Raw genomic sequence first — 15,937 nt, forward strand, 5'->3', positions numbered from 1 at the left:
CCCGCGAAATGGCCGATAAAAGGCCAGAATGACCATAAGCAGTCACTAAAATGCAGACATGCCGTCAGAAGACAAGAGACAGTGGGAAGAAGAATTTATCTTGCGGGTCTAACGTGACGCTCGTCGATTCATTCGTGCGTCCACGGTAACCGGACCTGACTCGACGAGGGACCCCCGAAGCAGTCAAAGCATCTATTGTGTGCAAAGTGCGAGATAGCTCATGTCTCCGGCTCATGCAGAATTACTGTCTCAAGCTTTCCTTGACGTAACATCACACATAGTCCTGACGACGCAGACACGCACGGGACCCTCCTTCCCATGCAGGCTGATCACCAGACCATCTGTCCTTCGATATGAACGAAAAACAACACTTACAGTCGTCCGCCGTCAATGAACCCGGTACCGATTCGTCGACGCTGTAGGATAGAGGCACTTATGGCGGAGGCCTGTGGCAGGAGCTGGATGTGAAATTAAATTGCCAGAGGGGATCGGTTCAAGTTAATTTTTGACCGTTACGACCGTTCTCGCCTAGAATCGTACACTTCCCCAGTGAAGACGACGGATACCATCTAGGGTTCAAAGACTACCGTACATGATATCAATCTTGAATGGGCACGTTCGAATGTAGCATATGGGAAACGTACCTAGTGTATGATAATAACTCAATCACAGACATACCGTAGGACCTTCAGAGACGCCCCGTACATTTTTAACGCGTGCCAAAAGCGCAGCAAGTAACCTGCTGGAGAGACGACTGCCTTGCTCCAGAACAAGTATGCTATGCAATTTTTCTTCCATATTGAAACACGGCATTCTGCAAATTTCAGGAAGCATCACGCTCTGGAATAACGGCATGGTCTAGCCCAAAACTCTCTGGCTAGGTGGGCATCTGATGGAAGATTTGCTGAGTACAAAGCTTCCACGAATTCCTGAAACGAGAAATGTGTATCGTCGGAAGGAGAACGACCGCGCTTTTGGAGTGCCACGCATGCTGTCTGCTGTCAATGTAAGTATCCGGCCAGATGGTTTGATTGACAAATCAGAATAACATTCAGATACGATAATGGACCGCATCTGATATTTCTGATATTCATCTGCGGATGTGCAAGCTGGAATGCTCAGAGGTGGCGGAATTCCGGCCCGATTTCCGCAGTTAGCTAAGAGTGATTCAGCTGCACGACGTCCAGATTTTGGGCACGAAAACCAGCGAGATGAGCCTGAAACAAGATTTCCGAGGTCAGTACACAATGGGTCGATGTAGCGGAGATGTTCCCCTGGCGGCCACAGCAGCCACTGCGACCCATTGACGATCGACTTCAAGCCAAGGCACCATCCCACTGACCAAGCACGGAAATTAAACCTGTGTAGCAAATGCATTCAGAACCAACATCCCCAGAACGGGGCAGCATGTGCAAGCCAGATCTTCGGCGGTGTCCCTCGTATTCGTGACTTATTTCCTCCGCGTGAAGCATCGCGACCGGCACTGGAGACCGACGGTCCCAGGGCTGCCTGGGTACCTTGACGTAAAGGCCATCCGCATGAGTACCAGTGCGGGCACAGAGCGATGATTTGGTTAAGCTTACACCTCATTTTTCTTCCGGGCTCGATCGATGAGGACACAGCGATGCTGTCTGCATGGACCCGCGCAACTAGCCGGAGCTGCGAACGATGCACTGCTGACCCGGACGTCACAAATCGCGCTCTAGACCGCACAAGTTCATCATGGTAGCCCCAGATATGACGACAGTAGTCTAACAAGACCTAACGCAATGATGTATGAGATGCGACTAGGCGAACTATATGCATACTCACCGTGATGATGAACGGCTGTTACCTCGGCTGTAAGTGGGTGGGTCAGGTGAATGCGGTCGACGCGGGCCGACTGTATGACGAGTCGGTATACGTGGTTCTTCGTTTGCCGGTAGCCGCCATCCACATCATGAGAAGGTGCAAGTGAAGCTAGCATGAGTACTTAAAGAAGGAAAAGGGCTATGGCGCTGGCCGGCACCAATGCGTGACCAATGATGCCACTAAAGCTTGGCTATTTCCATGTTGCTGGGGGAAGCAAAGTTATCCATTGCGGAATCTCCTCGAGGCCAGCAAGCATCATGGCGCCCTGTTCATTCATATAAGAGAGCCTCGACGAAGTACCACGCAGCAGGATAATGTTATAGGCATCGTCACTTACCAACTAGCATTTCATATCAATGTCGCGGTAGAAGAATGATAATATGGGTGGAAGTATGGTGAACCGTCGTGACCACTCAGTAAGACAGGCAAGAAACGCACCACGTAAATTCCGCAGGGACAACAGCTTCGACCATCGATGCCAGATGCTCCCACTGCTTGGTGAATTCAATACAGTTTGTTAATATAGATGGGAACGCGCACATAACAAGCGCTACATGGATCTTTCCAGCGGATTCATGGGAACGCCCTCTAGATACTCGATGGGGGCTCCTACATGTAGGACTCATCAAGCAATTGCCTCGAGCCAGAAACCCAATGTCCGATTCACGAGAGAGTACACTTGACAGAGCAGGGTTCTGTAGCATGATGATGGGGTGTACTCTACAGCTCGAGATTCCTGAAAAATTCTATAAGACAAATACATTTCAAAGCACGGTCTTGGCGACCTGTTTCCATATCTCGACGGGATTGTTGACCCTGTTCAGAAAAGCCCATTAGTTTCCAAAGGAGCCGTCAAGATTCGGGAAGAGGGAATGGTCCCTCCAATGTGGGTGAATCACGAGAAAAGACAAGTCGATGCTCACGTCTCAGGCGTCAACGGAAAATTCACATCAGCAGGATGGTCTTGCCATTCTACGAAAGAATAATCAATTCAGTACCAAGCTCTCTCTCGCCATGGACTCTTTGTCGAGGCCCCAAATGAGATGCAGACGTACCTTCTGGTTGTGAAGGATCATCGATACCGAAACCGAGGCGCCACGTGATGCCTTGTATGCTGTTCGTCTTACTGTGTCCCGGCGAGGCGGAACGATATGAGCGACAGGACATGATAACAGCTGAGCATCACGTACAAGTCAGGAGGGGCGAGAGAGTGGTTCTTGAGGCGAGCCGTCTATATTGGGGTAGATATGCAGTCGGCACTCCTTCGTGACAGCATTCATGGTCTCACCTTGATCTCCGTATCGATGTCAGCGAAACGTGTCGATTGCCCGCCGACGATGCCACAGTATTGCTGTCGGACGTCAGTCTTACCACCGACCACTACAGTCTTGGCACTCTCCAGCTTCGTCATCGTGATCTGCATTGTGAGTCGTCGCCATGAGTGTGACCTTGCTGAGGATTAATAGACGACATACGCTGAATAGTGAGCACGAGCTCGCACATCTGGAGAGGATTCAATTCAGACCCATTCTTAAATTCCGCGACCATTACAGGTAAGATCGAGACCACCGACCTGCCATTACTAACGATCGCAACCTTCTTGGGGTCAAATAAAGCTTCCTTGGGAGGATCGAGTTCGAACGGCTGACATTCATCTCCGAGCCTCTGGCTGAAAACGTCATGTTCTCCGTTGATCATAAACTCGACCGGGGGCTGAAGCCAATCATAATGCGCAGGGAACGGGGTATGGTTCGCAAATTCCCATGACAGTGGATTGTAGAGGAGCAAGTTCTCCGGGTCGGCGCCCTTTGCAATCTCCTTCACTACCAGCTGAGCAAGTGGTCCAGCACGTGCCTCAGTCGCCAATCCAGCTTGGGGAACTGTACTTGGGGAAGGGCCCGCGATCTACGAGACTCGATGTTGGACCCCCTTGTCAATATGAGAAAATACGAGACGGGCTCACAATACGATGCAGCCACTACTCGTGGAGATCTCGTTGGTCACTTCTGCCTCGAAATTCGATGAAATGAACTCACATGAGCAATGCATATGTAACCTGCCGGAAGATGAGAGACTTAGCCACAACTTCATCTCGCTGAACGAACACCATAGCTAACGCACCTCCGCCGTTGTTCGTCTAGCGTCAAAACGACGGTCAACCTCATGCCTAAATGGCTCCGCAGAGCTGACTCACCACGTCGACAATCAGCTGGGTCGCACCCTTGCTCTGCAGATTTTGCAAGCCTATCAACAAGCTTTCCTGGAGGTCATCAAAGAAGCTCTCAGCAAAACTGCCCAGCATCAAGATACCGGTCATATTATCATCCAGCATGAAGAACTGCGCAACACCAGAACTCCCGTTCAAGGGGGAGGCGGGGACACGCTCAGCCGGTAGTTCCACGTTCTGGTGCCGAGCAACATCGAGTAGCTCGTTCATCAAGTGCTTGGGCGTCCTCTTAAGGCTGAACGGTTGCTGCTGGGACGGGGTACCCGGAGTAAGGAAGCTGCTGTCTTGCTTGGTAGTGTAGATATCAACGCCGTTCGTGTCCTCGACTGCTATACAGTTATTTTGGCGAAATGAAATTGAGTCTGTCCAATTCACGGCTGAAGAGCTGATTCGCGAGCGATATGGGAGCTAAATTATCGCCATATATGAGCTTCTGAACTTCGGAATGGGTTGAGCTGGGATACCGTTATGTTTTCTACAGCGCTGCTGTCATGCCGTTGGATCGTGAGTGTAGCAGAATCAGCTAGTGGAAGAGATAGCTGTGCAAAATTGCCCATCATATAGTTCCATCCGCTTGCCGAGCGACCATAGCTGGAGAAGAACCTGACGGGCTTTATCCTCAGTTTGCATAGATATATCGAACATCGGAACAACACACGAGTTCTGACGCGTTCCAAAGCCCTGGTAGCTGCCAGTAACATGGGCGTTGTCATCTATCGCAATGAATGGATCGAGGCCGTTGATCAGCAGCACTTTTGCGGCAGACAACTATTGGGTGACGTCACTGTCAGAGAAGTGCCTCTCGTTTCAAGAGGCACGAACAGAGCTCAGCTGGCCTTTCAAGCCTGTAGGAAGGGCATCCTGCCACACGTCTATCTGGTCAGCAAATTCAGTTGAAGCCACGGTCCACGCCTCTGGTGCGATGTACACGTCTTGGAATCCTTCCACATCGGATAGTAATACCAGCGGGGTAGGAAGGAAGGTCAAGTACAGTGCTGCAAACGCGTTAAAGTGCGGGTAAAATCGCAGACAATTCTGTCGTACAGTCATAGCACAAGTTTATGTAGACACAGTGCCCGTCGTTCAGCCTCTTGAGCGTACGCGATATGTCAAGATGAAGGTCAAAGTCCGTCGCGTACTCCTGGCTACTGATGCGCGCAAGATCTCCCAGTACATCTTCATGGACATCAAGGGAGAACGGAGGGGGTGCCTGGCGCTGATAGTTTACAGACGTATGAAAGGCCAACGTCTTGTTCACAACTTCGACGATCTGCAGCATTATATCGTAGTATTCAGGTTCGTAGAGACCGCTGCATTGTTAAAGCTTCACGTCTCTCCGCAGCGCGAAGGACTCACATTGTCTTTAATCTCTGGGTCTACGGGAAAAGAGGTGAAGCAATCTCTCACTTCCTGAGGTGACACCCATTTCTTGCCAGCGATGACAGCACAGGGATCTGCATCTCTCGAGGCAGGGGCAGCAGCAGCATTGATAACCAGCACAGCGAAGAGCAAAACAGCTACAGCTCTCAGCGATAGCATGTCGGACAATGGCGGACGTGCTGCGTAACAGACCGTGTGTGAAGACGTCGACGACTCGGACCGCGACACTGACAATTATATAGATAGGCGCCCATATCGTCTACGAGTCCGATGACTTCCAACTCGTCGATCTCGCGATCGTCGTGCCTTCCAACTCCCGCGAACACACGCGGTGACGACCAACATCATGGCACCGGCAGTGACAGAATATCTGAGCAACATAGCAGCCCCGATGGTCAACCAGAGCGATCTACCATTCCGGCAGCTCGTCAGAAGATACAAGGCCTCGCTCGTCTACACCCAAATGCTCCTTCCCGATCGTCTTCTCAACGACCACGAATACCTGGAATTTCATTTGCGCGAACTGGGGGATCCTTTTGACAGACCTGTAGTTGTACAGCTATGCGGAAACGACCCGGAGATCGTGGTCAAGGCCGCAAGGTCTGTGCAGGGGTCGTGTGACGCCATCGGTGAGCGGTATTTTATGGCACAAATCGAAGCAGGAGTGACCGCGAACACAAGTCTGGCAGATCTTAACCTCGGCTGTCCGCAGGACGCTGCACGAGACGGGCATTACGGAGCGTACCTCCTCGGCCGGAAAGATTGGCCCCTCGTAGAGGGGATAGGTACGTGTCGCACTGCGCACCTGGAAACACGCAGGCCTGATGAGCGCCACTCAGTCTCAGCAATGTCTCGCTCGCTCACAGTCCCAGTCTCAACGAAAATTCGACTTTGCCAGCCAGCAGCCGCGACGATCGAGTTCGCGCAGCGACTGGAAGGCGCGGGAGCGTCGTGGGTTACCCTTCATGCGCGCCACGTCTCCGCGCGGAGGCGCCGACAAGGTGCAGCCGATTTGGAGCAGGTAAAGAAGCTGAAGGAGGGCCTAACCATACCGGTTGTGAGTAACGGGAATGTGCGCATATGGGAAGATGTCGAGACAAATCGCGCGTATACGGGGGCGGATGGGATTATGGTGGGCGAGACTTTGCTGGCCAATCCATGGTACGTGTTCAGGTCAACTTAGCTAGTGCTCAACTCACATTCGTTTCGCAGTCTGTTCGCGAATGTCGTTCCCGATCCTGTGAAGATCTCGTTGGAATATCTTGATCTATGTCGCGCACTCCCCAGCACAGTGATTTTGCAGACCATGCAAACGCATGTTCGGCATTTCGTTGACCACCAATGGTACGTCCCATCTTTTTCAATACCTTGCATCATTTACATTGAAGCTTTGCATGTACGCAGTGGTCGGCGGCCTTGGTTCAATAAGTTCAGGACTGCACTGAATCGCTGTCAGTCAGTCGACGACATCGAACGGCTTTTACGGGTGAAGGTGCAGCGATGGCGTGGAGTCGCACCTTTTCCTGGAGATGACTTGGAAGCAGACGGCCTCCACGAGGTCGGTCAGCCAGAGAGTATGGATGAAGTGCTATCGGCAATATCTCTCGTCAGATAACACTTGTCTCTATCCTCGGTGCTGTAGTGGATCATGGGGGAGTAGCCCGAAGATGTGGTTTCAGGTCATGGCCAACCACCATTGGATTCAGTAGCGGCTACAGAAATTGTTACAAGGCGTTCCATTTAGCCTAAAAAAACCTATTACCATACAAGACTGAACAATGCCGGAGGATCGCTCGACCTGGGAACAAGAAAGATTGACATTCATCGTCGTTCACTCGAATAAATACGGAGATGCAAGCGTGTCTAGCTACTCAACGGTAATGTTTACCTTGTCTCCATCGGCTAGAACGCCCCACCCAAATTCTGATAGGCATTCTTCGGTAAGGCCACCCGAACTGCACAAAATTGTCAATACTCTCCCCGGGGAAACAACTTGCAGATAACGGAATACACACCAAGGATCATCTGGAGTACGGGCGACAACCGCGTCAGATCTGCAAGAAAAGTCAGTTTTTACAAGGTGCTAGATACCGCAGGAACACACGTACGCGACCGGCGCAGCGTTGACGAGGAAGAACTGTGCGATGATGACCCAGAGCACGGTAACGCGCGTGAACAAGACTGCCGCCATGTCGAATTTAAACTGAGCACGGAATCACAAAGGCTTGAAAGTGTTCGTTAGCGGCAATAATACGCTATCACTCCATGAATACAGGACTCACTATCCAGTACCTGCAAATTGTCAAAGGCAGGCTGGGTAAAATGTGGAAAGATGGAAGGACAGGCACTGCATCGTGCAGAGGTTTTATCTATGCTGTATTTTGGTCATTCTCGCCTAATTACACTGCCTCTGTGACGAGGATCATGCAGCTGCGGTCTGCAGGTTCTGATGCAAGTCGCAGCTTGATACTGATCGTTGTGAAACTGGCCAGTGCGAGTTGTGGGAGAAGATCTTGTCCAGAAAGCACATGCGTGTTATTTGGCGCATTCGACCGGGAGACATCCAGGTTTCTGACATTGCACCGAGACGGTGCTCCTAGGTCAGTTCGGAGGACTGTTGTGAACATATTGCCCAGCGCAAGCACATGGACCGTCAGGTTTCGCAGAGCGGATTCACTGGAGATGCTCGATCATTCGACGCAGAGGTGAATGATCGTTTCATGACATGATGCATCAGGCCTGAGGCCTCAGGAGCCATCAGTGGAAAGTTGGTCGAATGTGTCAATGAGCTCTACGCCTTTCGCCTATCGTATCTGATTGGCTTCTCATGATGACGGCTGCCGACCCTGGTCAAAAGCGTCAGCTGTTGCGGCGAAGACCCCTCTTACTATGTTCCCTGCGCGACCGTAGTCAGTACTAGTACTCGCCTGGTTTAAACCAATCAACGCCTGTACTGAGAGAGCAGTGAGTGAAGGGCTAAGACGGTACGTCTCGCGTACTCCGCATGGCCACTCCTTCGTTAATCAGTGACTGGGCGTGCAGTGCCCCGGGCGATTTCTGGGGGGGTCCGGAGACTTTGAGCGCGGGATTGAGGAGAGATGACCTACTCTTCCGTATCGTTCAGTCTAACCGACAACGATGACGTTTTTCCAAAGACCCACTGCTGGTTTCAGGGCCAAATGCTACATCCAAGAGGCAGCGTTGTGGGGCCTTAGTCACGGCGGTGTTCCGTCACATGCGTGATGTTTCGCGTTTGAACCATTCCAATTCCAATTGCCATCCATTTCTTGTAAAATACAAGCGCAAAACCAGCAGGGCGAAGTCCAATGGTCGCACATCCCACGACGGATCTAAATTAGGCTATATACAGTAGAGAAGAATTGAGATCAATCCATGTCGATTTGTCAGTACATCGGGTACGATCGCCAACCCAGTGGTGTGGCGTAACTGTGGCGACTCCTGAAGGGCGTGCGCGTCATCCCCATGCGCCATCGCCTCTGGAGCTTTGACTTCCATGCATCGCAGACCATGATGGATGAGAGCGCACTATGGCCGATTCAGAATAAATACGCGCTCCTCGACCTTTCAAAGAATCCCGTCTCCGAGAGGTCAAATTTCATCTCCCTCGATGAATTTCAAAGCCAAGGGCAGATTACGAAGCGGGAAAGATGGCATCCACAATCAGCACCTGTTCCGAGGGGCTGTGCATTGAATTGGTGCTAAACAGAGAGTCCAAATAGGCGCAGTTAGAGAGATACGACCTCTACCCTAACGGGAATGTGCGCATATGGGAAGATGTCGAGACAAATCGCGCGTATACCGGTGGGATTATGTTGGGCGAGACTTTGCTGGCCAATCCATGGTACGTGTTCAGGTCAACTTAGCTAGTGCTCAACTCACATTCGTTTCGCAGTCTGTTCGCGAATGTCGTTCCCGATCCTGTGAAGATCTCGTTGGAATATCTTGATCTATGTCGCGCACTCCCCAGCACAGTGATTTTACAGGCCATGCAGACGCATGTTCGGCATTTCGTCGACCACCAATGGTACGTCCCATCTTTTTCAATACCTTGCATCATTTACATTGAAGCTTTGCATGTACGCAGTGGTCGGCGGCCTTGGTTCAATAAGTTCAGGACTGCACTGAATCGCTGTCAGTCAGTCGACGACATCGAACGGCTTTTACGGGTGAAGGTGCAGCGATGGCGTGGAGTCGCACCTTTTCCTGGAGATGACTTGGAAGCAGACGGCCTCCACGAGGTCGGTCAGCCAGAGAGTATGGATGAAGTGCTATCGGCAATATCTCTCGTCAGATAACACTTGTCTCTATCCTCGGTGCTGTAGTGGATCATGGGGGAGTAGCCCGAAGATGTGGTTTCAGGTCATGGCCAACCACCATTGGATTCAGTAGCGGCTACAGAAATTGTTACAAGGCGTTCCATTTAGCCTAAAAAAACCTATTACCATACAAGACTGAACAATGCCGGAGGATCGCTCGACCTGGGAACAAGAAAGATTGACATTCATCGTCGTTCACTCGAATAAATACGGAGATGCAAGCGTGTCCAGCTACTCAACGGGCATTTTTACCATCTCTCCATCGCCATCGCCTAGAATGCCCCACCCAAATTCTGATAGGCATTCTTCAGTAAGGCCGCCCGAACTGCACAAAATTGTCAATACTCTCCCCGGGGGAACAACTTGCAGATAACGGAATACACACCAAGGATCATCTGGAGTACGGGCGACAACCGCGTCAGATCTGCAGGAAAAGTCAGTTTTTACAAGGTGCTAGATACCGCAGGAACACACGTACGCGACCGGCGCAGCGTTGACGAGGAAGAACTGTGCGATGATGACCCAGAGCACGGTAACGCGCGTGAACAAGACTGCCGCCATGTCGAATTTAAACTGAGCACGGATTCACAAAGGCTTCAAAGTGTTCATCAGCGGCATTATTTAATACGCTGTCACTTCACGAATGCATGACTCACTATCCAGCACCTGCAAGGTGTCAAAGACAGGCTGGGTAAAATGTGGAAAGATGGAAAGACAGGCACTGCAGCATGCAGGGTTTTTATCTGTGCTGTATTTTGGCCATTCTCGCCAACGACCGCCCATAATTACACTGCCTCTGCGACGAGGATCGTGCAGCTGCGGTCGTCAGGCTCTGATGCAAGTCGCAGCCTGATACTGATCGCCGCGCGAAACGGGGGAGTGCGCGCTATGGGAAAAGATCATTGTCGAGAAAGCATATGTGTGATACTAGGCGCATTTGACTCAGTGGGAGACATCTAGGTTTCTGACATTGCACCGAGACGGCGTTACTCCTAGGTCAGTTCGGAAGACGGTTGTGAACATATCGACCAGCGGAAACATATGGACCGTCGGGTTTCGTAGAGCAGAGATGCTCCATCCGACGTAGAGGTAAATGATCGTTTCATGACCATTGACATGATGCGTCAGGAACCATCAGTGGATTGGTCGGATATGAGCCCTACTAGGTCTTTCATCTGTCGTATCTGATTGGTTCCTCATGATGACGACTGTCGACCCTGGTGAAAAGCTTCAGCGGTTGTGGCAAAGATCCCTTTCAGTATGTTCCCTACGCAACCGTAGTCAGTACTAGTACTCGCCTGCCTTAGACAAATCAACGCCTCTCCCGAGAGCGCAGTGGATTCAGAGTGAAGGGCTAAGATGGTACGTCTCGCATACTCCGCATGCTGTCTGACTCCGTCATTAATCAACAAGACTTACAAGAAAGGTGCAATGTCCCAATTCTGGGAGCATCCGGAGACTTTGAGTGTGGGGATTGAGGGGAGATGACCCATATCGTTCAGTCTAACTCACAAGGGAGACGTTATTCCAAAGACCCACTAGGCTGGTTTCAGGGCCAAATGAGTATATGTGAGAGCGTTGTGAGGCCTTAGTCACGGTGATAGACGCGAACCGTCACACGTGTGACGCTTCGCGTTTGGCACCTCCAACTGCAATTTGCCATCCATTTTCTACTAAGTACATGTGCAAAATCAACAAGGCAAACTCCAATGGTCACACGTCGTGCAACAGATCCAAATATTTAGGCCGTACGGTAGAAAATAATTGAGAGCAATCAATGTCGGTTTGTCAGTACATCGGGCACGATCGCCAACCAGGTTGCCGCCAATGCCATGCAGCACGCACATCAACACCTTCGTCAATATGAACAAAGACAGATGGTTGTCAGGTAAAGTGAGCGCTCACTTATGACATTCAGTGAAACTCACTGAGCTGATAGACCAACCAGTAGCTCTCCAACAATTCCCAAGTTCCTGTTTGATGACCTCGACAGGTCGAGTACCTGCTGCGCGCACTGCACCGCACTTCCTCACTAGAGAGCACATCATGCTACGCAACGAAGGACGCATCGTAGAGTACGACGAACACGCCACCTAGCTCGCGGACCCGAACTTGATGTCCTACGCGTCACTCAAGAAAGGACGAGTTCACTATCCTGCAAGCAACGAACAGCATCCAATACAAATTGTATTGAGATGAGTGTGCTGTGCCTTACAGTCTGGTGGGATATTCCACCTCCGACCACGCGCGTGGAAATGATGGGATCTTCCAATAAACAGAAGGTGTAGTCAGCTGGTGCTCGATATCGGCTCGACATACGTACTTAGCTTCACGAGCAGAACGTCGAAGTCGCCCGTAACGACGCCATCTGCGGCTCGGGCCTTCGTGCACCGGCACGAACGTAAACAAATCACTTAAAGAGCTTGTCAAGAAGGATACACAGGCAAACACCCGAAGCGCTGGCACGCACTCACGGTAATAGTTGGATGTGCAAGACAACGGGACATGGCATTATCGATCATCGCTAGAGAGCACTTCACCATGAGCTTTGAACATGAGGGGAACGTTGTACAGGGTCAGAAACGAACGATCTGGTGCCACATGTAGGGCGTTCGCGTCATCCCCATGTTTGCATGCACCATGGCCTCTTGAGCTTTTTTGACTTCCATGCATCGCAGACCGTGATGGATGAGAGCGCACTATGGGTGATTCAGAGTAGATACACGCTCCTCGACCCTTCAAAGAATCCCGTCTCCGAGAGGTCAAATTTCATCTCCCTCGATGAATTTCAAAGCCAGGGGCAGATTACGAAGCTGGAAAGATGGCATCCACAATCAGCACCTGTTCCGAGGGGCTGTGCGTTGAATTGGTGCTAAACGGAGAGTCCAAATAGGCGCAGTTAGAGAGATGTGACCTCTACAGACACCTGGTAAGCAGTTCAGAATCGAGATGTCGCCTTGACGCTGAAATAATCAGAGTACCTGGACGTCCGGGAGCTGAATGGTGAGATGGAAGCACGCCTCACGGAGTTCGGAAGGGATGAGCTGATCATGCAGTTGGATACGCGACGTAAGAAGGGCTGTGTAAGTCTGTTCGTCGACAATTATTGATATCAGAGCAGCAGAACTACATACGTTGCTGATCAGAACCTCTCGACAAGGAACAGACTGAGAGTTGAAGGGACCGAGCGGTTCATCTAAACCAACACGAGTTGTGATCACGAAAACGGTCGCTCAGTATCCTCGCAAGTAGTACTCTCAGTTGAAGCAGTAGGCGTTGGTGAGGTGATTCTGGTTGATTCCATCTTCGAACGAGCCTATAGAGGCATACGGGCAGCGTGATGTTGCTCGTTCTCGACGTCATCTTGACTGTCTTTCTGTCCTTATCCTCACACGACCGTGGACTGCGCGCAGAGCAGTCGGCGGCAGTAAGAGCAGTCATACGGGTCTGTTCGAAGATCTGAGTTTGGGCTTATGCTTTTAACACGATACAGTAACATGTACACGTACTTGGAATCAGGATATCGAAGCGCGCCGATGCCAACTTGGGTCGCATGATACATAATAATTCGAATGAACTTACTCGCGCTGAAATCTGGCCAGTGTCAAAATGGAATGATGATGCTGATTAACAGCGAGTGTGGCGAAGAGATGAGCTGCAAGTGGCAGAGGCTGTGACTGTCGGTTCTAAAAGCGCGAATGATACATCAGCAGTACGGGCATGTCGTCCCAACGCGAATAAAATTCGATCAATAATCCATACACAACGAGCTTCCTCAATCAATCAAATACTTCCGCTTGAAGAAGGCCCGCAGGTGAAAAATCTGCCATAGCCCCAGACCAACGAGGGACAATATTGTAAGCCAAGCAAAGCTTTGGACGCGAGTATTCGTGGAGACTAAGTGAAAGTAAACATCGTCGACTTCCGCATGAGAGATAATGAGCGTGCGCACTGTTCGTGGTCTGGAAGCGCTCCTCTCGCTTTTTCAGATATTCCATCTCATCAACTATCTCTTTCACAACACCTTCTAACTTTCGCATCTCTGTCTCCAGACCTGAGAGTGACTCTTGGTTTGCAATAGCGCTGGAACGAAACTCAAGTAACAAACCGCAATCAAGGATAAAAATGACTTACTTGTAGTCAACGGCATCAGCGCCTATGTCGACATCTAGGTCAATGATACGTGAACGTGACTTCGCTTCTATAGGTACTCCTGCAAGCCAGAACGTGAATTCAATACTTTTCAGTGGGGTACTGAAGGCAGCTGAACGACTCACCAGGATCAAGATAATTCCTAAAACAAACACCGACGTCCTCCTCAGAATGTGCTGTAATCGCAAACCTCTTCTCTCCACTGACCGCCTTCTTACTGAGATACACGTTCCTCTGCGGGCCTGAGTCGAGGATCTCGATGTCAATCCGCTGGTATTCCCCTGGCCCAATATTGGCCGTCACAATAACCAGCGCGCCAGGGTGTGCAGCGTTCCAGACGCATTTTGCTGGCGGGTAACGGTGGGCATCCAGAGTGAACTTGATGGCGTGTACTGGTTGGCAGAGTAGCAGCAGAGCCGTGAACAAAAGATATCGCAGTGCAGCCGATCGTTGCAGTAGGCTCAAATGCATATGTTCAACACTTTGTGACAAAAGCGAAGCTTGAACGATACACACGGGTGAGATTGAAGAGGCCTGCTAACCAGTCGCCACCGTGACGGTGCAGCCTGGCAAGGGAAAATGCACTGCAGAGCTCATCATGTGCACGTGATGTACGGTATACGCGCATAATGACAACTCCGAGTCTCCCGAACGGCGGGCTCGTCCTTCCAACGCTCCCGCTTCTCTGGTTGCAGTCGCCTTCAGCTCTTGTGGGATGACGAAAGACTCTCATGTCAGAACTATCTAAATGCCACTTTATGGTGCATTCCGATTGGTCTACTCCGCCATCCTTCGCTCCACAATCGTTCTTGCCGCTTGGGCAAAGTACTACTGTATAACCGCAATGGCCAAGGCCGAGCGTCGGTATCTTGAGGGTAATGGTTGACACAGTAGTAGTGGGTACACTCCGTGCACAGTAGCCTCTCTCTTGGACATTCGTTGTTAATCGTGTTGTGTATCTCACACAGCTGTACCGATACCATTTGCCTTATTCAATTACAGGTAGTGTGCGTGGTATTCACTGCAAATTTCAATGCTAACAGCATCTACAGTGTGTATTTTGTATCCAACGGCTCATGTTTGACCGTGAATATGAGTACATCTGGACAGCGAAATTGTCGATGCAGTCTTCGCTTTACTACATGTCTCGAGTAAGTCCTTTCTTTTAGAGAAATGGAATCATTGGTTGTATTCTTCCCTGTACGGACTTCGACAAGGTGTAGGCATACATTTTTTCCGGTTTGGCGGGTAATGCAGCTGATGAAATAGGAATTATGGGTGCCAAAGCAAAGACAATGCCGTTGAAAGCCTTCTCTCGATGTGCGCCAAGACATATATTTAATTCCCCCATGGTAAGTCTGTTGTCTTGTTCTGTGTGCACATGTACTGCATGTAAGTAGGCACAGTGCAATTCAGGCCGGCCGGCGGCACACAGATGCTTTTGAGCCTCGCGCGATAGAGCGTCGGAGTTATTGGGGTCAAACACCAGCGATACGTTCACTCGCGTTACTTACGCGAAGGATGCAAACCTTTCACGTGCGACCGAGTAAACGAGTAACACGTGGGAAATCACCCGTTGAGGAGCAGTGATGTGTAGAGGGAGAAAGAGATGATGCCAGGGGGTTCACTCTCCGTTGATCATTTTCATCCCTCCAGCTGGACGTGACAGATATTTCCTTGCGCTGCTATCATTCACAGACCCCTTTACTCTCAGTCATGGCGTCCTTGGATCATTGCTTGGATTTCTGTAACCTCGCTTGTTTGCTGCGTCACATCTTGGCTATTCCACCCCTTCAACAAAACAAAGTGAAGATCTTGGATTTTCGTACACTATCACACTGACATAAGTGGACACCCGCAAGCCGATGTATGCCGCTTTTCACAATCTGGAAGCTCGGGTAAACGGTCAAATGTTGCATGGCTGGAGACGCTGATTTCAATGAAGTGCGTCTCTCGGTGCATATTCCACAATCGAAAGTTCGTTAAACTG

General features: G+C 50.6%; 6 protein-coding genes across 6 annotated transcripts; 2 read left to right on the forward strand and 4 right to left on the reverse strand.

Moving 5' to 3' along the window:
* Positions 1-2,615: 2,615 nt before the first annotated feature.
* SCP_0510160 (hypothetical protein) lies at positions 2,616-5,617 on the reverse strand (the record flags this gene model as incomplete). Its single annotated transcript, XM_027759069.1, has 16 exons — positions 2,616-2,667; positions 2,775-2,823; positions 2,907-2,977; positions 3,042-3,082; positions 3,140-3,268; positions 3,327-3,354; positions 3,425-3,756; positions 3,815-3,829; positions 3,888-3,907; positions 3,973-3,988; positions 4,046-4,486; positions 4,543-4,681; positions 4,737-4,846; positions 4,901-5,073; positions 5,123-5,348; positions 5,435-5,617. The coding sequence occupies 16 exons, from the start codon at positions 5,615-5,617 to the stop codon at positions 2,616-2,618; spliced, it is 2,025 nt and encodes a 674-aa protein (XP_027614870.1).
* A 187-nt stretch (positions 5,618-5,804) lies between these two features.
* On the forward strand, positions 5,805-7,073 carry SCP_0510170 (tRNA-dihydrouridine(16/17) synthase [NAD(P)(+)]; the record flags this gene model as incomplete). Its single annotated transcript, XM_027759070.1, has 5 exons — positions 5,805-6,087; positions 6,148-6,243; positions 6,298-6,619; positions 6,671-6,802; positions 6,863-7,073. 5 exons carry the CDS (start codon positions 5,805-5,807, stop codon positions 7,071-7,073), a joined length of 1,044 nt encoding a protein of 347 aa, XP_027614871.1.
* A 252-nt stretch (positions 7,074-7,325) lies between these two features.
* Positions 7,326-7,649, reverse strand: SCP_0510180 (hypothetical protein; the record flags this gene model as incomplete). The annotated part of the gene is made up of 3 exons (XM_027759071.1): positions 7,326-7,413; positions 7,474-7,512; positions 7,567-7,649. The coding sequence occupies 3 exons, from the start codon at positions 7,647-7,649 to the stop codon at positions 7,326-7,328; spliced, it is 210 nt and encodes a 69-aa protein (XP_027614872.1).
* Positions 7,650-9,288: 1,639 nt separating this feature from the next.
* On the forward strand, positions 9,289-9,774 carry SCP_0510190 (hypothetical protein; the record flags this gene model as incomplete). The annotated part of the gene is made up of 3 exons (XM_027759072.1): positions 9,289-9,320; positions 9,372-9,503; positions 9,564-9,774. 3 exons carry the CDS (start codon positions 9,289-9,291, stop codon positions 9,772-9,774), a joined length of 375 nt encoding a protein of 124 aa, XP_027614873.1.
* Positions 9,775-10,026: 252 nt separating this feature from the next.
* Positions 10,027-10,356, reverse strand: SCP_0510200 (hypothetical protein; the record flags this gene model as incomplete). Its single annotated transcript, XM_027759073.1, has 3 exons — positions 10,027-10,120; positions 10,181-10,219; positions 10,274-10,356. 3 exons carry the CDS (start codon positions 10,354-10,356, stop codon positions 10,027-10,029), a joined length of 216 nt encoding a protein of 71 aa, XP_027614874.1.
* A 3,214-nt stretch (positions 10,357-13,570) lies between these two features.
* Positions 13,571-14,418, reverse strand: SCP_0510210 (Endoplasmic reticulum vesicle protein; the record flags this gene model as incomplete). Its single annotated transcript, XM_027759074.1, has 4 exons — positions 13,571-13,692; positions 13,748-13,878; positions 13,930-14,008; positions 14,073-14,418. The coding sequence occupies 4 exons, from the start codon at positions 14,416-14,418 to the stop codon at positions 13,571-13,573; spliced, it is 678 nt and encodes a 225-aa protein (XP_027614875.1).
* Between the last annotated feature and the right edge of the window lie 1,519 nt (positions 14,419-15,937).

The sequence above is a fragment of the Sparassis crispa genome (genome assembly GCF_003851025.1).
Source record: "Sparassis crispa DNA, contig_000004F, whole genome shotgun sequence".
Taxonomy (NCBI): Eukaryota; Fungi; Basidiomycota; class Agaricomycetes; order Polyporales; family Sparassidaceae; genus Sparassis; species Sparassis crispa.